General features: G+C 39.5%; 1 protein-coding gene across 9 annotated transcripts in view; it reads right to left on the reverse strand.

Moving 5' to 3' along the window:
* USP54 (ubiquitin specific peptidase 54) overlaps positions 1 to 23,722 on the reverse strand; it is a 130,226-nt gene that overhangs the window by 23,682 nt on the left and 82,822 nt on the right. For 8 of the 9 annotated variants that reach the window (XR_012477792.1, XM_074232840.1, XM_074232841.1 and 5 more), the window contains exons 4-14: positions 21,083 to 21,217; positions 20,315 to 20,428; positions 20,095 to 20,177; positions 19,445 to 19,550; positions 19,197 to 19,343; positions 17,634 to 17,783; positions 14,785 to 14,953; positions 11,588 to 11,758; positions 4,805 to 4,936; positions 4,250 to 4,627; positions 2,931 to 3,162 (exon numbers count right to left, since the gene is read on the reverse strand). Coding sequence is in view for 8 of the 9 variants with exons in the window: in XM_074232840.1 (XP_074088941.1) it covers positions 2,931 to 3,162; positions 4,250 to 4,627; positions 4,805 to 4,936; positions 11,588 to 11,758; positions 14,785 to 14,953; positions 17,634 to 17,783; positions 19,197 to 19,343; positions 19,445 to 19,550; positions 20,095 to 20,177; positions 20,315 to 20,428; positions 21,083 to 21,217 (1,817 nt within the window). In the remaining variant the exon portion in view is untranslated. The remainder of the gene's footprint in view (positions 1 to 2,930; positions 3,163 to 4,249; positions 4,628 to 4,804; positions 4,937 to 11,587; positions 11,759 to 14,784; positions 14,954 to 17,633; positions 17,784 to 19,196; positions 19,344 to 19,444; positions 19,551 to 20,094; positions 20,178 to 20,314; positions 20,429 to 21,082; positions 21,218 to 23,722) is intronic. The other variant, XM_074232846.1, reaches the window with a different exon arrangement.

Genomic DNA, 23,722 nt, shown 5'->3' on the forward strand with positions numbered 1-23,722 from the left:
TAATTTGACTTCTGACCTCAACAGTAAACTGCCTCAGCTTTCTCCAAAATTATCAATGATCTTTATCTTTTAAAAAAAAATCTAACTAAAAAGTTCATTGATTTATAAAAAAAATTAACTTTTCCCCTCTCAATGAACAAAAATCAGTTTTTTCTCTCCCCATCTCCCCGCCCTCAACATGCTGAAGGGGAAAAAAAGAAAAACAAAACTAAATATGCATAGTAACAGTAACACAAAGCTGATTTCCATATAGGCTATATCCAGAAAGATATATTCCAAATATCCTAAGAGATTTTTTAAGTTTTCGTTTTTTAAAATTTTATTTAAAGCAATGGGGTTAAGTGATTTGCCCAAGGTTGCACACCTAGGTAGTTATTAAGTGTCTGAAGATCAGATTTTGAACTCAGGTCATACTATCTCATCTGAATGGCAAAGTTGAAACTCTTTTTCTTTTTTTTTTTTTTTAAGGTTTTTGCAAGGCAATGGGGTAAAGTGGCTTGCCTAAGGTCACACTGCTAGGTAATTATTAAATGTCTTAATTCCAGAATTAAGTTTCATCCCTGTACTGATCAGAATTCTTAAGTCTTTCAAATTTGTCTCTCTCTGCAATGTTGTTAGCGTATAACTTTTTTCTTGGTTTTGCTTGTTTCATTCTAAATCAGTTCATACAAATCTTCAGGTGTTTTTGAAACTATTCCTCTTCATCATTTCTTATAACATTGTAATATTCTATTATATTCATATTATATAATTTGTTCAGCAAAAATATAAATTGATTGGGCACTCCCTTAGTCTGCCATTCTATGCAACAAAAAGAGCTGCTCTAAACGTTTTTGCATACTTGGATCCTTTTTATCTTTCTCTGATATTGGCCTGGTAGTGGCACACATACAGTTTAATGACTTTTTGAATGTGATTCCAAATCACTTTTCACAATAGTTGGGTTAGCTTGCAGTTTTACCAATAGGGCCATCATATTCCTGCTTTTTTCCTAAAGCCCCTTCAACACATATCATGTTATTTTTTCTCAACTTTGCCATTCAGGGCGACTAGGTGGTGCAGTGAATAGAGCACTGGCCCTGGAGTCAGGAGGACCTGAGTTCAAATCCAGCCTCAGACACTTAATAATGACCTAGCTGAGTAGCCTTAGGCAAGCCACTTAACCCCAGTGCCTTGCAAAAACCTTAAAAAAAAAAAAAAGAATTGCCCTAGTTTTCATTTCTCTAATTATTAGTGATTTAGAGAATTTTTTCAAATGGCTATTGAAAAAGTAGAGTTTTTCCCTCTGAAAAAAACCTTCCTGTTCATGTCCATAGACATTTATCAATTGAAAAATGGCTCTTATTCTTATAAATTTCCATCAGTTTCTTAAAAATCATAGAAATGAGAACTTTATCTGAGAAACTTATAGCAATTTTTTCTCTGTGACCTCCCTACCTCATAATTCAACATGTACTAGTTTCCTAGGATCTCTTAATTGTCAAATATGAAAGTCTTTCTCTGAAAGTCTTTCCTCCTCTGCCTTTATCTGCTGCATTTTACAAAGGTAACCACCTCACTCTCCTTTCTTGTACTGTGCCTCCTGGTTCTCCTCCTACCTGTCTGACTGCTCCTTCTCAGTCTTCTTAGATGGTTCACCCCCATGACCTTCATCCAAGGGTATTCACCAAAGTTCTGTTCTAGACCTTCTCTTTTCCCTCTGCATTATCTCTATCCTGAACAACTCCTTTGGGTTAAATTGTCATCTCTGAGTAAAATGACTCCCTAGACATAGACCCACCTCCTCAGCCTCCACCTGAACTTCAGTTGGAATTATATCCCAGAAACATCTTAAATTCAATATAACCCAAACTTTCCTATTTGTTACTGGCATGACCATAGTCTCTCAGGTTCATAACTTCTGCATTGTTTTCAGCTATTCATTCTCACTCCATATTCTGTCTTACTCTATGATCTTATCAGTTGCCAAATCTATGGAACCCATCCCACATTCTCTTTACCATCTTATATTCCCTTACTCCACCTATTTCAGTGACTTCCTGTTGGCTGTAGGATAAAATATAAATTCCTCATTCCCTACTTATTATTCTTCCCTATCCCATTCCCCATGTAATCCTGCCAAACTTGGTCTTCATGGCTGACCCTGCCATCAACTGACGTTTTACCTCCACCTCTGAGAGTCCCTTAGCTTCCTTTGAGATGCAGCTCAATCATCACCTTCTAGATGAAACCTTTCCTGACCCCTCAGTTAGTACCATCCTCCCAAAACAGCTTGTGCTAAGCACATATGCAGAAACATGTCCTATCTGTCCCCTTTAGGCTGTGTGTCTCTGCCTGTACTTGTCATCTCCACATTGGACAGTGTGGTTGTACACGTGGTACTAATATTTGTAGCATCAAGCACAGAGCCTGGACTCCAGCAGGAATTTAATCTTGGGCTGATGAATGTTTCCTATATAACAAGAGACAAACTTGACTGAAGGTTTGCAAAGCACTTTAACAATAAGCTTATCCTTATAATTTGGTATTATATTACGTCTCTTACAGATGAGCAATTTTCAGCTGTGAGGCTGACACTCAACAGGATCTGAACTCTAGCCTTTCTGACTCCAGCACTAGCTCACTGCCTCTGAGATCCCCAAATTCAGAGTTAGATGAACCAAACAATAAATGGGCTTTAAAGTCTCCCCTTCATTCATTAGTCTTTATTGGGCAATTCCAAATTTGACTTTGACATACAGTCTCCAGATTTTCTGACTGATTTGCCACTGACATTAAATTTTCTGTCCAGCAGGGGGAGGTGCTGCCACAGAAATGGGCATATTTGTGATCCATCCTGAAGCCCGCCTCCTCACCACTCTAGGTTATAAAGCCACAGCAAAGACCTCTCCACATTGTCCTAAAATGGTCAATGCCCCCTTGCACGGTACCTGTAGGTGCCAGAGCTCTCTGACAGAGTTGCATCCAGACTGACAGGGCTGTTACTGTTCCTTTCGCTGCTCTCATAGCCAGATTCCATCCTCTGGATTAATCGAGGATGCTGGTCCATAAGGTGAAGACCAGGTCGGGATGGGCCCCAGTTCTTGTGCCTTAGACTTGGCCCATTGGCTTTGGGGTCACATGCAGGTAGTTTTTTTAGTTCATTTGATGTAAACTCTTTAGCTAGCCAAACCAAAGAACAAAAGTGGGACAAAAAGGGTGAATTTAGTGTTACTTAATATCCAAAGATATTCCTGAGCACCTACTACCCAGAAATACAAAGAGACCCAACCAAGGGCTCTTCTGTATCACCACCAGCTACCCAGGTTACTGTGGGCACATGCACTACTCATTCATAATGCTCATAACCAAAAGAAGCTATGTCAAGGGGTAATAATATCCTTTGCTGGACTTTACTGCCATCCCCCAGCTTCCCAGCCAACACAGGTGCCATCCTTGAATCATCACTCTCTTCCAATCTCATCCACATTTGTAACATCTCTTGTATATGACTCCTTCTCTCCCTGTCCCTGATGTAGGCTCTTACCTCACATCTGGCCTACTACAACAGTCTGTTAAGTAGTCTCCATATTTTAAGTCTCCACCCATTCCAGTCCATCTTTCTTTCAGCTGTCAATCTGATCTTCCTGAGACCATGTCATCTCCCTATTCATTCAATAAACTACAGTGGTTCCCTATTACCTCCAGAATCAAATAGAAAATCCTCTTTTAAAAGTTTTAAAGGCTTCATAACCTGGCCCCCTTCTTATGTTTCCAACCTTTTCACACTTTACTCTTTACTAACATAACCTATGATTCAGTAACACCCAAATTTCTGGTTGTCCTTTACTCATGACACTCCATTCTCCCCACTAGCTATCCCCTCTGCCTGGAATCTCCCCTCTCTTCATCTCCATTTGTTGGTTTCTTCCAAGTCCAGCTCAAACTCAACTTCTACAGGAAGGTTTTCTCAATCTCCCTTAATGCTGGAGCTTCCTCTTTAATTTACCCCATCTACCTCTTGTTTGTGAATGACTTTTGATATGTTGTCTCCTCCATTACACTAGGAACTTCTTCAGGGCAAGGCTGTTTTTGCTTTTCTTCATATCCCTACCAGTGTACAGCATAGTCTCTCACATTCAGTAGGCACTTAAAAAATGTTTCTTCACTGGTTTGCTAATCCATTAAAAAACTTTATGGTTTCTATTCAGATGGTTACCCTAAGTCAGCTTTTTGGCTCCTGTCCAGTTCCTCTCCACTCACCCCTTACCTGGGTCCTCAGAGAATGGACTGAGTTGGGTATAGCCGCAGTGCTTCCTTTTGTCCTTACTGAAGATGCTGTCAATGTTCAGAGACTCACGTTTGGGTCTCCAGGTTGGTCGGTACTTGCTTGATGAACTGGATTTGGACTCACTGCTGGTGCTCTCTACTTCCCAGTCCTGACAGTGCAAGGGCAGGCTCCGAGGAGGCCGCTTTTCAGTCTGGTCTCCTTTTCCCACAGAGGGAAGTGCTTGGTTGATTTGGGAAGTCAGGGATGGTCTACTATGAATGATATTGCTCACTGTTTCTTTAAAATCCTTCAGTCTGCTGGTGCTGCTGGGTGGCTTGGGGGCACTCCTGGGAGCTTGCTTCTCCTTCAGTGTTTCTCCTAGAGTCCACAGATAATAAACCAGCATAAACAAGACCCTTGTATTACATTACTAAAAATTATTAGAACTCTTCCCTTAACCCTATCCCTACATGGGTGCTATGAACAAGAAGTACAGATTTTATCAGTTAAAGAAATGCAAGGAAAACCAATGAGGAAACAAGAACAATGACTTACCTTCACTGTGGTACCCAGAGGACTGTGGTTCATCGCCTCTCCTCCGGGTTCGACCAGAGCTCCTCTTACGCTCTGTCAACGAGCCCTTTTTGGCTATGTGTTTCTGGTTACATTCACTGTCAGTTAAATGTCCTAAAAGAAGGAATGGAAGAGAGAGAGCAGAAACATGCAATTATGCCCATTGTACTCTTGAAAACTAGACTTATTGGACCCTGACTCCCATCACTGCCAATTCTGAGACCCTCAGTGGCATCATTTAAAAGTACTGTGCCTTCAGAATCCAATTTCAACATTCTAGTTCATCAGCATCATCTATGTAAGAGCAAATGAAATTATATTATAAAGCACTTAACACAGTGCCTGGGTAACTGTTGGTGGCCGATACATGCTTATTCCATTTCTTTTCCTTTTCCTGGAAGACACATTAGGATTAAGGACCATCTAAATCTGCTAGTTTACTTTTACACTCTAAATCTAAAGACTTAAGATTCAATGTTACTCAATGTTATTATATCTTTTAGATAGTCCAACATACTTAAAGTATCCAGGTAGTTTACATTTTCTTCTATTTTCATTCTTTTGATTTGTTTTGATTGGTTCTTGAAGCCTCATAAAATCATTAGTTTGCACTTACCCAATTTTAATTTTTAAGGAAATATTTCTCTCAGTTAGTGATTGTACCTCCTTTTCCATTTGGCCAATTCTACTTTTTAAGGAGTTGTTTTCTTTTTTCAAACTATTGATACTTCTTTCATGATTCTCTTACATAATTCTCATTTCTTTTGCTAATTTCTCTTTTATGTCTCTTATTTGATTTTTAAAATTCTTTTTAAGTTCTTCCAAGGAAGACTTTTTGGACCTGAGACCAATTCATATTTCTCTCTTTGAAGTTTTCTGCAGGTGGGCAGTTTGTGCTTTCTGAGTTTGTGTTTTGATCTTCCTCACTGCCATAATAGCTTTCTATGGTCAGGGCTTTTTTCTTCCTCTTATTTTCCAGTCTATTGTGAATTTTAAAGTTAAACTCTGCTACAGGGAAACCAAAGACATTGTCCCAAGTTTCTCATGGGGGAGAGGAAAGCAGGAGCAACAGGAGTTTGGTCTCTGGCTGTCTGTGTCAAACTCTGGGAACACAGTTTCTCTTGGGTTTCCAGACCTAGTCTAGCCTACTATGCCCAGGGCTTTAGGCCTGCTAGGCCTGATCACTAGCCTGATACATTGGGGTTGCCCCACTGTGCTTCCAGATCTTGGATGATGATCAGAATCAGAGCCAGGGTCCTCCCCCTGGCTTGTCTGGACACAGCCTGTGCTGTACTGTACTACCCTTTTACCAAAGGAAGGCAGACCTTTCTTATAATTCTTCTAAGTTATCTTGGGTTAGAAAATTGTTTGATCCATCCCTTTGTGAATTCTGTGTCTCTAGAATTTGTTTTGAGATGTGATTTAAAATTGTTTCAAGGGAAAGCAGGGAGAGTTCAGGCAACTTACTATCTTTTTTCTGCCATCCATTTGAAAATATAAGTTACTACATTTCTCAAAGGCAAGGATAAGGTTTCTGTGTCCTGAATTGTTCCCACTGCATTAAGATATATAAATATGACTTGATATGACAGTAATAATCAGTGTTTGAAGACACAGACGTCAGGATCAAATACATCCTGGCGGCTCTGAGAGCATCCATTCTACTATCATCAGCTGGAAACCAAATCAACCAGATGCATTCAGAGGCAAACAATGAGTGAGAATTTAGCTGACAGACAGGCTTGGAAGGAATGTGCCACCTAACTAGAATGCTACTGTCATCATACTGATAGCATTCATGAATTTCCTGGTAGGAAATACAGTACAAAAATCTATATTCACACATAGGAACTTGTGAAAATTCCTATGTTCAAATTGTTTATTAGAAACCTACAGAGGGGGCAGAGCCAAGATGGCAGCGAGGACAGGAACTCCCTGAAACTCATTCCCCAAAAAACTCCAAAATCTACTAAATTATGACTAGCCAAAATTTAGAGGGGCAGAACCCACAGAAAAACCAAGTGATACAATTTCCCAGTCTAAGCAACATAGAAGATACACAGGAAAGGTCTGTTTCACCGGGACCAGGGGTTGGAAAGAGTCTCAGCACAGCTGCACTACCAGAGACCTTCTTCAGCCTTCCAGGAATAGTTCTAAGGGCGCCTGGGTCCCTGGAGGCACCTGGGTCTGTGGCAGAGACCATGATAGCTTGAAGGGGTGGTGAGAGAACTCTGCTGCACCAGAGTGAACATGGAACCCCAACCAGCACCAGTCTCAGAGCAGCCCTGTAGTGGGAACCTGTGGCAGGAGCCTGCAGAGTCACCCAGCACTTCCAGAGCTCTCAGCCAACAGATGGTAAAAAAGGTGGGGAGAGAGATTGCAGAGGTCTCTCTGCTCTCTCTGGGGCAGGATGTTGCTGTTTGCCCACCCTCAGTTCCAGGTCGCAGTCTGGCCCTCATACTATCATACTATCATAGCAGAGCAGGGACCCTCCTCACAGCTCCAGGGAAGAGGGAGGGGATGTGGTCATCCACAGACCAGAGCACAGGCAAAAGAGTTGACAGAGCCTCTCATAAGACCTTGGAGGCATTAATGTCCCTGTGGGTTGTCCCAAAACCCCCTCAAAGCTTTGGAAGTGCCATAAATCAGTCATTGGCTGAGGAAATGAGCTAGCAACAGAAAAAAGAACTTAATCTTAGAAAATTACTTTGGTCCCATGGAAGATCAAAACACACACTCAGAAGATGACAAGGTTGAAGCTTCTGTATCCAAAACTTCCAAGAGAAATAGGAAATGGGCTCTGGCTATGGACAAGCTCAAAAAAGACTTTGAAAAACAAGGGAGACAGAGGAAAAATTGGGAAGAAAAATGAGAGAGATGCAGGAAAATCATGAAAACCAAGTCAGCATCTTGGTGAAGGAGATACAGATAAATGCTGAAGGAAATAACATGTTAAAAACCAGTTTAGGCCAAATGGAAAAAGTAACTGAAAAGGCAAATGAGGAAAAGCTGAATTGACAAGCTGAAAAAGGAGATACAAAAGATCTCTGAAGAAAATAACTCCTTCAAATGTAGACTGGAGCTAAAGAAAGCTGATGACTTTGTGAGAAATCAAGAAACAATAAAACAATACCAAAAGAAAGAAAAATTAGAAGAAAATGTGAAATATCTCACTGGGAAAAACAACTGACCTAGAAAACAGATCCAGGAGAGATAATTCAAAAATTATGACCAGGAAAAGAGCCTAGGCTTCATTTTTCAAGAAATAATGCAGCAAAATTGCCCTGAGATCCTAGAAGCAGAGGGTAAAATAGAAATGAAGGAATCTACCAATCCCCTCCTGAAAGAGATCCCAAAAGAAAAACTCCCAGGAATATTATAGCCAAATTTCAAAACTCCCAAGTCAAAGAGAAAATACTACAAGCTGCCAGGAAGAAACAATTCAACTATTACACAGGATTTGGCAACATCTAGATTAAGGGCTCATAGGGCTTGGAATAGGATATTCCAGAAAGCAAAAGAGCTACATCCAAGAATCAACGACCCAGCAAAACTGAACATACTCTTTTAGGGAAAAGATGGATTTTCAATTAAACAGGGGACTTTCAAACTTTCCTATTGAAATGATGAGAGCTGAACAGAAAGTCTGCTCTCCAAGTACAGGACTTAGATGAAACATAAAGAGGGTGGATGAGAAGGGCAAATTATGAGGAACTTAATGATGTTGAACTGTGTGTATTCCTGTACAGGAAGAATATACTGACAACTCATATGAAATTTCCTATAAGAGCAGTTAGAAGGACCATATAAAAGGCACAGGAGGAAATTGAATATAATGGTATAATATAGTATAAAGTTGGAGTCAATGGCGGATAAAGGAAAGTACTGGGAGGAAGAGAAAGGAGAGGTAGAATGGGCTAAGATATTTCACATAAAAGAGTCAAAAAAAAAGCTTTTGTAATGGAGTGGAAGGGGGAAGGTGAGAGGGAATGAGTGAGCCTTCATTCTCATCAGAAATGGCTCATGAAGAAATAACATAGACAATAGAGTATAGAAATCTATCTTACCTTGTAGAAAAATGAGAGGAAATGAACGGGATAAGGGAGTTGGGGAGGGGAGGGGGGTAGTAGGTGGTAGAAGAGAGGGAATATCATGGGAGAGGTTAATCAAATACAACATACTTCTGATCAGGGACAGGGTAAAAGGAGAGAGAAAATAGAATAAATGAGAGTGAGAAGGAATAGAATGGAGGGAAATACAGTTAGTAATAGAAACTGGGAAAAACTATCAAAGCAACTTCTCTAGTAGACTTATGAAAAAGAAGGCAACTATCCCAGAGACAGAATCTGAACACAGACTGAAGAAAACTATTTTTCTTTTTCTTTTAATTTAAATTTTTTTTATTTATTTAAGGCAATGGGGTTAAGTGACTTGCCCAAGGTCACACAGCTAGGTTAATTGTTAAGTGTCTGGGGATGGATTTGAACTCAGGTCTTCCTGACTCCAGGGCTGGTGTTCTATCCACTGCACCACCTAGCTACCTCCTACACTATTTTTTTCTCTCACTTCACTTCTCTTGAGGTTTCTCTCTCTTTTTGGGGGGGGAGGGGGTTTATGTTTACTTTAACAACAAGATTCATGTAATAATATAAAATAAGGAAACGATATAGAATGCCCTTAATTCCATCTTGTTGCTTACTCTGATTCTCTTCTTCCTCTATTCTAGGTACCTACTTTGAAGACAGGAGGAAGGATCAAGTTGGAAGAAATGGATTGAGAATTGGCCAGATCATTGAAGAAAGAGTATTCTTGTAGAAATGGGTAGGACAAATTAGGGAAAGGAATAGAAGTAGGGTGATGTCAAGAAGATACTATAATTGTTGAGGCAAGCTGAAAATCAGTAAAAGGCCCTGGTGATATTCTAAAAGGATAAGAGAGGCCAAAGAGAGAAGAAAGTTATCCTAATGTTGATGTTTGTCTTCTGTTTGCAAAGAAGACCATGACATCGGGGAGATGATGCCATGACAAGTGCATGAACTGGATTTGAGTGAGAGGGAGTTATGCTAAGTCACCAGTTTCACTTTCTCCTCTGGAGCCATCTGGGTCCAATAGCTAGTTATGAATCAGGATGACTGGAGATGGTCCTGGAGGTGAAGCAATCAAGTTAAAGTGACTTGCCCAAGGATCCAGCTAGTGATAGTCAAGTGTCTGAAACAAGTTTCGAACTCTCATCCTCCTAACTCCAAGACCAGTGCTCTATCCACTGAGCCACCTAACTGCCCATCCTAATATTAGGAACATGAGGAGCAAGTTGAATGATTTTGTCAAATGTGTATCTCAAGTAAAGGAAAGAACTAATTCAGGAATGTAAATAAAGATTCTGGAGCCATTTTTACAGAAGTGGCAGATGAAGACACAGAAGAAAGGAACATTTCCAATGGGCAGCAGGAATAAAGCAGAAAGGACCAAGAAGAGGCAGGACCTTTGAGTACATCCTCAGGAAGGAGTCAGAGGTCAAGGAGCAAACAGAGAACACAAAGGAGAGATGAAGAAAGAGGAGAACCATAAGAGAGTCAAAAGGAGAGATTATATCACAGAACTGGGTGACCAACAGTATCGACAATTACAAGAGAGATTAAGAATGAGATGTGAAAACAAAAGCTATTGAATTAATTGGTCACTGGTTACTTTAGAAAAAGTAAAATGACAGAAATGGAAGGCTGTTTAGCAAATAGTTGAATGGAAAGTAGGGCAGCAAGATGGCACAGTAGAGAGAGTACTGGGCTTGGGATTCAGGTTCCTGAGTTCAAATCTAACCTCAAATTCTTAACAGCTGCATGATACTGGGCAAGTCACTTCACCCTGTTTGCCTCAGTTTCCTCAACTGTACAATTAACTAGAGAATAAATTGTAAACCACCCTGGTTTCTTTGCTAAGAAAACCACAAATGAGGTCACAGACTAAACTCTGAAGAGAAAATGGATTAGAGCTATCAGGTATAGCTAACAATTTCAAGAAACTGAACTTGGGTGGAAAGTGGCTGAATGGGACAAAAAGGTTAAGGGAAGGAATTTTAGGAAAAGAGAAACATGATTATGTTTGTAAGTGTATAGGGAGGAGCCAGTGGTGAGGGATAAGATATATATGAGGAAATGAACATGATTTCTCCAGTATGGTCCTAGAAAAGTCAGAAAAATGAAATTAATGGACTGGCTTACTGAGGAGGAGGATAATTTCTTTGTGATAGCAGAAAAGGGGGAAAATAATGCCGCTGAGCCAAAATGAGGGAGGTTATGTTGGATGACCACTATGTCCTCTATGTAAAATAAGGGGCCTGTTCATATGCTCTATCTATAGAAGATAGGAAAAATTCACAGATACTTTGCTCCTCTCCTCTATCTTGCAACCTTGTTTTTTTTATCTTCTGGTCCCCTTAGGGCATCTTCATACAGAAATACCAAGGCAGAAATGCAAATAAAGCCATGTGTATGCACATACATGATTATCAGCATTAAAAGGACAGGACAGATTCAAAAAGACAGTAACAACCTTCAGGTTTGTGCAATGGGGAATCATCTTGTCTGGATTTTCCATGACACTTTCCCACTCATACTCTGTTCCTGAGCTCCTCCTTGTTCCCATTTCAAGCAGAGTTATTAGACAGTTTCAATCTTCCACCCTTAGTACTGGGACTCTGAGACACTATTGACTATTCTACTGAATCAGATGAGTCTCTTCCTTTACTCCCCCCCACAAGCTTCCTACCTGTGTCCCGACTGCTCTGGGACAAAGAATCATTCTCCATATTGTAGATAACTGTCCCCTGAGAATCAGATGAGAAGTGACTGACTACAGACTCATGGTGGGCATGTTTGCAGGGATAGCTGTCATTCGAAGAATCTGTCCGGGTATCACTGGAGATGGAAGGTTCCCTCCCTGAAGAGGAACAAAAAAGAATTTTCTCAACTTCAATGGAGGGACTATAAGCCAAAGTCAAAATGTCTAAGACAAGCAGACTATAAGGTTAAATGCAAACTTTGGCTTACAGAGGACCCATATCAACAAAAAGTTGGTGAATCCCAGTTTCATTTTGTGAAAACCCTATGGCTTCAGAAGTGAAAAGAAGAGCAGTTTTTCCCCCTTTTTTGGTACTTAATCAAATTTTATTTTTTCCAGCTATAAAGGTTAGATTTCAACATTCATTTTTGTAAGATTATGAATTCCAAATTTTTCTCCCTTCTTTTCCTTCCCCCTCTAAGACAGTAAGTGATCTGACATGTTATACATATACAGTCATGTTAAACATATTGTCATAGTAATAATGATGCTTGCCCTTCGTTTTCTTTTTTTTTAAGGTTTTTGTAAGGCAAATGGAGTTAAGTGGCTTGCCCAAGGCCACACAGCTAGGTAATTAATAAGTGTCTGAGGCCAGGTTTGAACTCAGGTACTCCTGACTCCAGGGCCAGTGCTCTATCTACTGCGCCACCTAGCTGCCCCTTTGTCCTTCATTTTCAAAGAAGACCACGACATCAGGGAAGTGATGAAGTGATGCCATGACAAGGACATGAACACTGGATTTGAGTGAGGGGGTGCTGTGCTAAGAAAGCCATCAGCTTCATTTTATCCTCCAAAGCCATCTGGGTTCAGTAGCCAGATATGAATCAGGACAACTGGAGATGGCTCTGAATGAGGCCATCAGGATTAAGTGACTTGCCTGAGATCATACGGCTAGTTAAGTGGCAAATGCCTGAGGTCTGATTCCAACTCCCCTCCTGCATTTAGTCATGTGAAAGAAAAATCAGAAAAAAAAAACCCCACAAAAAATAAAAAACAAACTTTTAAAAAAGGGAAAATAGTTTGCTTTGCTCTGTATTCAGATTTCATACTTCTTTATCTGAATATAGATGGCATTTTTCATCACAAGTTCTTTGGAATTCTTTTGTATTACTGCATTGCTAAGAAGAACCAAGTCTATCATAGATGATTATCACACAATGTTACTGTTACTTTGTAGAATGTATGATGTTCTGTATCTACTCACTTCACTCAGCATTATGTAAGTCTTACCAGGTTTCTCTGAAATCTGTTTGCCCATCATTTCCCATTGCAAAACAGTATTCCACCACATTCATATACCACAACTAGTTCAGTTTTCCTCCAGTTGATGGGTATTCCTTTAATTTCCAATTCTTTGCCACCACAAAAAGAACTGCTTTAAATATTTTTGTATATGTAGATACTTTTTCCTTTTATTGCTTTCTTTGGGATATAGACCTAGCAGTGGCACTGATAGATCAGAGGGTATGCACAGTTCAAACTAATCATAATGGTTTCCCTGCCTCCAAAATCTTTTTGCACAATTGTGGGGGGCAAATAAGTGGTGCAGTGGAGAAAGCACCAGCCCTAAAATCAGGAGGAGCCGAGTTCAAATCCAGCCTCAGATACTATTGCTTAGCTGTGTGACCTTGGGCAAGTCACTTAACCCCATTGCCTTAAATAAATAAAATAAAAAATTTTTTTGCAAAGTAGAATTACAAAAATTCTAAAAATTTAAAGATTCAGGTGGTAAATTAACAAAGTATTCTTATTATTTGTTCAGGGAGAATTATTTACGTAGGAGTATAAATTAATTCGATTAATGCTAACACCTAGAAAGATTGCATTAGAAAAATAAATGAAGTTTTGAATGGGGAGTCTAGAGGTTGTAGAGGGAGAAAATAGGGTTCACACAACATTATGTGAATCATGGACTACTAATAACAATAATCCCAGTTCATGTTTCTATAATACTGAACAAGTGTCAGGCATTGGACTAATAATGGCTTTACAATTCTCTTTGGATAATCATCATTTGATCTTCACAATTACCTTTGGAGGTATGAGTGATTATTATCCCTATTTTACAGGTGAGGAAACCAAGGCAAGCAGAAGCTGAGAGACCTGCCTAGGGCCCCGAGGCTACTCCATTCTGAGATCTTCCTGACTGCAGGCATCATCTAGAGAACTGGCAGTTAGAATGAAAGGCTATGGATTTGGGGGCACTTGAAGACATCATTAATTAACAACACCTTCTAATCCATGTGTTTTATTTGTCCAATTACCATGTTGTCTCCCCAGTTAGACTGTGAGCTCCATGGGGAGACAATCCAGTTTTTGCTTTTCTTTGTACTCCCAGTTCTCATTACCATAAGTCTTAATTGACTGAGATAAGGATGAGGGGAAAAGAGTTAAAAAGACATCAGTGGCAAATCGCCTATTCCCAAATTTTGTCAAGGACTAGTCCCAGATCCAGTATGAGGCAGGATGATCTCCTCCTTCTCTCTCGACCAGAGATCAGACTTGTACTTTTTCAAACAAATACCTTATAAATGAATTTCTGGAAGACAGCCCATTCATGTACTGAGTGTACTATATCTTGTCCCTATAAATAAAAATCCTTCACACTGCTAGCAAAAACACCACATTTTAAACAATTGGACAAATTATTTTCTCCTAATTAATTATACTGCCTTTTCTCCAACATAGCTCCTTGGATATGAGTAATTATGAAAAGTCAGCTTTCTATATCAGTATCACCATACCAGTTACTGATAGTTCCATTATAAGCTTAACATTTTAGATTTAATCAAAGGAAATTTCTTCCTTTCATTCTTTTTTCAATTAATTGTATTTCAAGCTTATTAATTTATTTTAATTTGTCTAAAAATTCCTTGCTGCTTTGGATTCTAGCACGTTAATTTAGCTCTCATTCAAATCAGAAACTGGTCCAATACAGGCTCTTCAGGAAGGCCTTGATCCTTTGGATAGGAAAACCAAGTAACACCAAACTTGAAACTGACTGAGAAAGAAGCTCCTGTAATAGCATCCTTTCAGTTCATGTTGGTCCACATGCACAGAGCCATCTGGATAATCAATGAACATGTCCAAAAGTCATAGGAAAGAACAAGATTGAGGTTGCTTACCCGAGTCTTCACTATCATAGCATGTCCTACTGTATGCCTGGGGCTCCACCTGAGGAGGCAAATCCTGGGTAGATACTGGGGTACCCCGGGGGTCAGCATAGAGCAACAGCAAAGGCTGATAATGTCCCTTGATGCATTTGGTTACCACATCTTTCCACTTGGGCCCAATCTGAAGCAGAAACAATCAAAAGAGTAAGAACTGACTCCACATCTGTAGTCCAAAGTGCTTACAGAATCAAAGCATATTCAAGTTGGAAGAAATCTGAGAAATTATCTTCTCTAACCTCATTTTACAGATCAAGAAACAAAGACCCAGAGAAAAGAAGTGGTTTACTAAAGACAGGCCTTGAAACTGGTCTTCAGAACTTAAGAGTAATACTCACAGGATCACAAACTCTCAGTGCTCAACCTCCCCAACAAATAACACCACTGAGGTCCAGAAAGCCTTGTTTAAGGTCGCAGAGGGTGAGTGACAGAGGAAAATTGCTGTCTTCCTAGGTCTCCCATGTGATCTGGGTATCTCTACAGCCATTCTGTATGTGATCTAGCATGGTATATTAACATAAGTATTTCCTTCCCTTCTACTCTTTTTTAATTCAGGGTCCTTTGGATTTCAATTGCAAGATTTCTAAGGAAATATACAATTGTTAGCTCTTGTTGAATAAATACACTCTCTAGTCAAGAGTTAGTTATAATTATATTTTAAAACCAAGTCATAGGCAGCTAGGTGGCACAGTAGATGGAGAACTGGCCCTGGAGTCAAGAGGACCTGAGTTCAAATCTAGCCTTAGACACGTAATAATTACCTAGCTGTGTGACCTTGGGCAAGTCACTTAACCCCATTGCCTTAAATGAAAAACTTAAAAAAAAAAACTAAATCATACTGTTTAGAAAAGATGATTGAGTCATTCAGTCAAAACAATGTGCTAAGGACTCAGTTTTGCTCCTAGTTCTAAAGACTGACAAGAAATAAGAGACAAAAAGCTCAACAAAGTTCCTCCATGTAGACCCTACTCTGAGCACTAAACCAATAATGTTTGTAGAAAAGATGAGATATTTGTAAAGTATTTAATTCCCCTTTAGCATATTGTTTTGGCACAAAGTTTGCCAAAACATTTATGGAAGAAGAAAAAGAAATCAAGAGAATTTTCCCATTTCTGAGCACCCTAATAATGAAGTTATTATTTACATGCCCATTATTATTGTAAATTTATCGCATTGTTTCTAATTGTGGTTATTGTTAGTACTCCTCCTAGGAAATATCTCATCACAATGAGTTTGGTTCCTACTAGCTATTTAGCTTTCTATGGTCTTAAGGCAGAGTTTCCAAAATGTTCCCCTGTCCTCTGCACAGTGTTTGACAGAGGCTCCAAGTCCCAATAACAAGATAACTTTGTGGTGCCTATTGTTAAGGGGATCTGATACCTAGAATCCACAAGACTTCACTCAGAAATAAGCCCAGCATTTATAATTCTGTCCTCTACTGAACTCACAGATAAGATCCCTTGAGCTTTTATCTAAAAACATACTTCTGCGACCTGAACCCATATGGCTCCCATAGGGATTTTCCACCACCTCTTTACAATGGTTTTCAAATGATGTTGGTGAACTAATTTTGAAGTCCCTGGAACCAGATTGCTGGTTTCCAATTCAATCTAATTCAATCAATGTTAAATTTATTAAATGTGTATTCTGTGCCAGACACTGTGCTAAGCACTGAGGCTACAATAAACAAAACAACAGCCCCTGTCCTCAAAGAGCTTATAATCCCGTGGTAAGAGCAGGTGTAGGACAGGGGACACTGGGAGAGCAGCAGGTGCCAAGCAGAGCAAGTTAAGCTGAGAGTGCAAGCCTTGAGAAGAGTTGGGCACTCCTCCTTCTAGCCCTATTTCAGACAGGAGAGGAGGTGAGGGAGGGGATGTCAATTGAGGCTTGACTTAGCATGGTGATGAAATTGGATGAGACTGCTAGGTGGTGCTGTGGATAGACTGCCAGACCTGGAGTCAGAGAGATTCATTTTCCTGAGTTTAAATCTGGCCTTATACTAGTCATGTGACCCTGGGCAAATCACTTCACCCTGTCTGCCTCAGTTCCTCATCTGTAAAATGAGCTGGAAAGGAAACAGCAAATCACTCCAGTATTTCTTCTGAGAAAACCCAAAATGGGGCCATGAAGAGTTAGACACAACTGAAAAACAACAACGATGAGACTCGGATGATGAGCTTAACCTGGGGGGGGGGGGGGGGGGGGGGGCGCGTCTTGTTCATGGAACTGAAACCAGAAACAAGTCAGCTAAAGTATCTCTTGAGTACCTACTAGAAAATTCAGCATTGTATCTGGTGACAGAAAGGAGGAAAGATTGGGGAAAGACAATGTGGTATGAGACACAATTTCTCTGATTTCAAGGAACTTGTAATCTAGCTGGACAGATCAGAAAAAAAATACATGAAAAACAACAATCCAAGTATGGCCCATAGATATATGATTCAAAACCCTGCTGAAATGGAAAAGTACCCCACAGAATAAACAAAACAGGGTATGTGAGGCAAATCGAACTATCACATCCACTCAGCTTGGGAAAAAGAGAGCACTCACATACCACTGGCCCTGCTTCCAGCCTGGAAGGTCCTTCAAGTCATTGGATTTTAGGAAATAACCGTGGGAACCTTGGCAAATCACTTCATATTTCTGTGTCTCAGTTTTCTCATTTATAAAGTATGGACCACTTATAAGATTGCTGTGAGGCTCAAATGAAATAATGTATATAAACTACCTTTCAAACTATAAACTAAACACAAGTCAGCTGTTATTATGATAACATTTCACAAAAGGCACTTGGATTTTCCTACCTCTTTTACATGAGCATCATCAAAATACATCCATTTGCGGATCTTTGTTTGGAAAAAGAAAGTAGAATAATGTTTGCCATAATAACAGATCATTCCCACTAAATACAGTTCAGATTGCTTGGCTCGGTCATCTGTCACTCTGAAAAACAGCTGCAGAATAGCAAGAGAAAAGAAGAGCCCATTAGATACACAATAGTCTCAGAGTATTTCTCATCGTTCTCCATGTTTTTATAAATATTTCTTAATTATTTAAAAAACTACTAACTCTTCCCTCCCTTGGTCAATAAGATCATTATTTTGATAACTATAATGGTAATATGGGAACGGGAGAGGGTTCTCCATAAGGAATGAGTCTGAAAAAGTAAAAGGTAGGGAAAGGGGAAAAAGATAAGCAGAAAATAAGGTGGGTGAAGATGGGAAGAAACTAAGTAGAAGGTGCATGATCAACAAGAGTTCCAGATGAGATCCTCAAAAAAGTGGGTTTCTCTTCTAGAGTCCATTACTTACTTGCATGAAAATAGGACATTGGAAAGCAGGAAATGACTCAAACATTCTAACAATATTGTCTATTTCTTTTGAAGTCAATATTAGCTGTCCCACAATTATGAAATTTCAACTGAGAGTATGACAGCATAATAAATTTCTCAAGTAACTCCTGTCTGATAGTTTAGTCAACACTTATTAATTATCTCAGTGACTAGTAGGCACTCTTGGGGAGATAAAGCTGTAAGAGATTTATTTCTGATGATCTAGTTGGGAAGATAAGACAAAAACAGAAAATTTAAGAAAATTAAATCAAATGTAGGATAAACAATAATCACTTGGGAAATTTTAAGAAGGTAAATGAAGAAAGTTGGCTGAGATAATCAGGGAGACCTTGATCAGTCAGAGAAGACTTAGAACATAATTCCCCCAAATTATTATTAAGATGACCTACACTAAAGCATGGAGGAAACTCCAAATTTCTTCAGTCCCATGAAGCCTGAGAATAGCAATGGCCCCCTACCTCCAGTCTTGCCCCCACAACTCTTGTTTAGGGAACTCTTATGGAAATTCAACTAGCACCTGTTTTCCCAGAGGTTGCTGGCACAGTCCAGTGCTGGTAAAGACCTGTTTTTGAAGTCTTTTTCTTGAACAGCACCATGGAGAGAGACTGCTCATCATTTTCCATTGCCCCCATCCTCCTCTTCCTCCTCTTCAGCAGGCACTCATCCACACCAATTCTGCTCCTCCCTCTCTTCCAACAAAATTCACTACTTCTCTTTGGTTCTTTTTCTCCAGATTAACAGCCACATTGGGCAAATCAAAGTTCCTCAATTTAAAAAAATCAATTAAGCAACAAATATTGATTGACCAGGCTATCTCCTATGTCTTTCCTATCCTTTAAGGTTCACCTTGGTCCACCTTTTCAACAAAGATCCTGAGCCTTTCTTCACCTAATATATAAGTAACCTTCCTGGATATATTAGCTGTTATGTACATTAAGCTGTAGTACAAAGTTGTTCAATTTCAACTACCATAGAACAGGATTTCAGATCAATGTTCATGGGAAATGAGACTCACATCACCCAGTTTGAGGCAAGTACCCAGGCTGTGGATGACATCCTCTGCCAGGTCTGAATGGTCTGAGTCCCATACAAGCCCAATGGTGATAATTTGTGGGGCATTCATTAGTACACGACGAATCCGGATCTTCTCTCCGCAGTTACTCTGAAACATGTGGACATGGTCACTATGGTTGAATTCCCAACATCTTTTAATGAATTGTGTCCTGCTGCCTGCCCATCTCCCTCCTTTTCACTTTCACTCACCGGGCAGTTCCGAAGATCACCCATGGTGCTGGCTTTTTGTAGCAGTTCACCAAACATGCCTGGGGAAGGTTTCTCTCGCCTTTCCAACATACAAATTGCCTGGTTGCTTAAGTATGATAAACAGAAAAAAAGATGAGGACATAATGTCCGAAGTTAATTATCCACAAATGGCTTAACTCAAATGTTCTGCTTACTTTTCATGGCTCTAGCAATATTCCATGGACCAAACAAAGGAGATGAAAATCTTCCTTACATCTATGACTTCCCTAAGACCTGAAGGTTCAAAGTATTCCTATTCTTTCTACACTTCACTCAACATAAACAGGTTCTAGGATAGAGAAGAGATGAGAAAAGAAGGAAGACTAGAAGCTATTTTAAATATTTAATTGAAAACCCTCATACAGGGACAGCTAGGTGGCGCAGTGGATAGAGCACCAGCCCTAGAGTCAGGAATACCTGAGTTCAAATCTGGCCTCAGACACTTAATAATTACCTAGCTGTGTGGCCTTGGGCAAGCCACTTAACCCCATTGCCTTGCAAAAAAAAAAAAAAAGGAAAAAGAAAACCCTCATATTCAAGGTCTCAAATTATCTAGACTACCACAAATTAAAGCCCAAAACTCTCAATAAAGTGAAACTTTTAGGACTCACCAAAGGGAAGTGGTGGAGATGTAGTGTACCATCTGGATAAAAGGCAGTGGGTCAGAGGTGGCACCACAGCTAGTACATACACACTAAGGCAGAAAGAAAATAAACAAATGAGCCACAGTCATCGGATGCCCTTAATATGTCAGTCCTCCATTTTCTGGGTTAAAGAGACCTGGAAAGACTGGGATCTTAAAAAAAAAGGAGACCAGAGATAGCATCTCACCTGTTCAAACAAAGTCATTGCAAATTTCTGGTGAGAGATACAATGAGCAGCAGTGCAAATGTCCTCTTTGGTTTCATCTGCAATGTGGAAGTGAATCCTCATCAGAAGGTTTTCCTACCATGAAAGGAACAAAAAAAGAAAGAAAATTTGCACAGAAAATTAGCTAAGCAGCTCATACAAAAGAATGGTAAAAATGGGACCTTGGGGACTAGCAGGAATTTCTACTATTCCTACTGATCTTTTCAACCATCATTTATAAAATTCTATGTTACCTCAGAAATCTCTAGTTATTTCACAATAGAGTAAAAAAGAAAGGATTTTCTGTCACTACTTAAAATCAACAGGCCTGTTTTTTATATGCTTAAAAATTTAATTAAGATCAAGAAATAATTCTGAAAGCCCTCCCTTACTGCCTACTAGGCAATATGGTTGTTTGAAGTAGATCACACTGATGTCAGAGGCCCAGTTCCAAGTAAAACACCTCTGTCGAAACATCCCTAATTCAGTCTAATGGGGACCCTGGATCCTTTGAGGATTATCACTACAGTTTACTCTGTGGCAAGAGATGATACAGAGCCTGAAGAATTTACAAACCTGGGCCAACATGTGCTGTAACACTGGAAAAAATTTTCTCTGAATTATTAGAGAGAATCCTCGTTTTAACTGTTGAGGTGAGCACAAGGTTATTCCTAAAGAAAAGGGGCTCAGTTATCTCAGTGAAGGCTTCCTGATCCCCCCAAAAAAAGAAAGGGAGAGGGAAGTACTCACAAAACATTCGGCAGCATCATCCATAATACCCAGCTGGAAGCGCTGCTCATCCTGAAAAGTCTTTGCCAAAGCGCTGCGGAGTGTGTCAGAAGGAAGGACTTTTTCACTACTACATTGAAACTGATTGAAGATTCCCTGAGAGGAAAAAGTATGAAGCTTGAAAAAGTCCAAAGTTCTTGCTAAACCTCTATAAAGTGCTAACTTGCCAAACCAATAGTTACTAAAGTACAACTTAGTGATATATTTAACATTAAAATAAAAAGCCAAAGTCAGCAGAGAAAGATCAGAGCACTAAACTAGCTCATAAAAGAGTCTCAATCCTTCACATGCAGTTGATGCCAGCTAAGACTTTAGGAAATTGAGCCTCAAAGTTGTGACTTAAGTGAGGGTCATACTCCTAGAAAGTATCTAAAGGGAGGTTTTATTCCAGTTCTTTCTGATCCCAATTCCATATTCTATTAGTTACCTCACCCTATCTCTCTGCACTTGCAGTTGGACATTCAAATACCAAACTGACAGCATCTTAAAAAAGTTTGTAGTCCATTGGGTAGAGGAGGGCATATTAAAAAACTATTTATAAACAATAGAAAGTCATCGCAAGGGGCAGCTAGGTGGCGCAGTGGATGAAGCACCAGCCCTGGAGTCAGGAGTACCTGGGTTCAAATCCGGTCCTGGACACTTAATAATTACCTAGCCGTGTGGCCTTGGGCAAGCCACTTAACCCCATTGCCTAGCAAAAACCTAAATTAAAAAAAGTGTATTAGTCTTCTTTACCTCTTGCGATGACTTTTTTTCTTTTTCTTTTTTTTTTAGGTTTTTTTTGCAAGGCAAATGGGGTTAAGTGGCTTGCCCAAGGCCACACGGCTAGGTAATTATTAAGTGTCCGGGACCGGATTTGAACCCAGGTACTCCTGACTCCAGGGCTGGTGCTTTATCCACTGCGCCACCTAGCCATCCCAGACTAATACACTATTAACAACAACCAGGGATATCAAGAAAGGTCCCCCTAGAACTCAACTAGTAAGCAGATTTTGATTCAACAAAGAAAACCTTATCAAGTAATGCTGTCTAGAAATAAAAGGGAAGGAATCAAGAGATGGTGAGTTCCCTATCACTGAACATCTTTACAGGAAACATCCACTAATTAAGAAATGTTGGGGGTGCCCTCTAAGATTCCATTACCCTTAAATTTTTCCAAGGTCATATATCTAATGAATGGTCAAGACAGGTCTAGAACCTAGGGTTTTTTTTTTTTTTTTAACAATGTCCTTTCCCATATAACTCATTCTGATTAACTTCTTAGCAACTGCAATGTTTTTCAATACAACTTCCCACACATGTGTCACTTTGAAACCAGCCAGTGCTTACTTCTCCATAAATGCCTTCATACATGGAAAAATACTTCATAGCAGCAAGGACTACAATTTAGTGTTATTTAATAGATTTCAGGCCTAGAAGAGAAACCTACCTAATACATAGACCCTCCCATGGTTAATATAGGTATTAGGGCTAGACTTTTCCCCATGGTTTCTTCTAAATATACTTCAACATTTTTGGACAGTATCCTTTTTCGCCAAGGGGTCCCCACTGGGATGACTCAAAGAGTAAGTTTTCCAAAACACAGCTTCTTCTTTCTCATGGTGTCCTATTCCATACTAAGATAGGCCCAAAATCATTTTCCCTCACAGGGTAATTTTATTTTGTATGAGTTGTTTGATACAATCAATCATTTGATACAAATAGTCTTTTGATACTTTTGGAACAAAGATGAAGGGGGAAGAAAGGCAAAAAGAAATACCAGTTGTTTCAAACTGCTCAACATCAAAAAGATTTATTCAGCTTGCTTCGGGGAACTCATAAAATCATAGCTAAAACTAGCATTCTATTCCATGTCAAGAGGGGTCACTTTTACTTGGTAGTCAATGATCAAGCTATTTCTAAGTAATAATAAAGCCATTCTCCTTGAAATGGAGAACAAACAAGTTTTATAGTATGCTAAAAAAAGAGAAAGACATATAACACAAATACAAATATTAATATATCCAATAATCTGAAAAACCTCTATATCTTTCTATAAACAATAACCAACATTATTTTAAAACACAGGTAATCCGTAAACATCATTTCATCCTATAAAGTCAAAACATGTAAAAGTATAGAGAGTTATGGTAAGGTCATCAGGGAAACCTGATATGCAAAGACCATGATTCAAAACCACTTCTGCCCTGCAGAAGTTCTCCAAAGTCTTCCCTCAACAAGAACAAAAAAAGGGAAAGTTTTATAACTAACTTCCCGGAGAAGAAAAGAGAAAAGTTTGGGCCCTATCTGAACTAGCAGTTCTGTAAATGTACTCTGACAGATGTGACGCTGATGATAGAGATATAATCATCTCTATCCCTGAACTACTTTCTTGCCTCTAATTACAGGCAGCTTTCTCCCTACATACTGAGACACTGAATCGTCTCTGTCTATCTTCTTTGTTTTCTCATTTTAATTATTGTTATTGGTCTTCTATTGTCAGGAATTAAGCTGATGTGCTCCAGAAGAAGCTGTCTGAGCCTGCCCAGAATGTATTTAATGGAACCACAGAGAAGCTGTCACATAAAGCCCTTCTGTTAAAGCAACACACTGACCCCCTGT

Source organism: Macrotis lagotis, chromosome 4, assembly GCF_037893015.1.
Source record: "Macrotis lagotis isolate mMagLag1 chromosome 4, bilby.v1.9.chrom.fasta, whole genome shotgun sequence".
Taxonomy (NCBI): domain Eukaryota; kingdom Metazoa; phylum Chordata; class Mammalia; order Peramelemorphia; family Peramelidae; genus Macrotis; species Macrotis lagotis.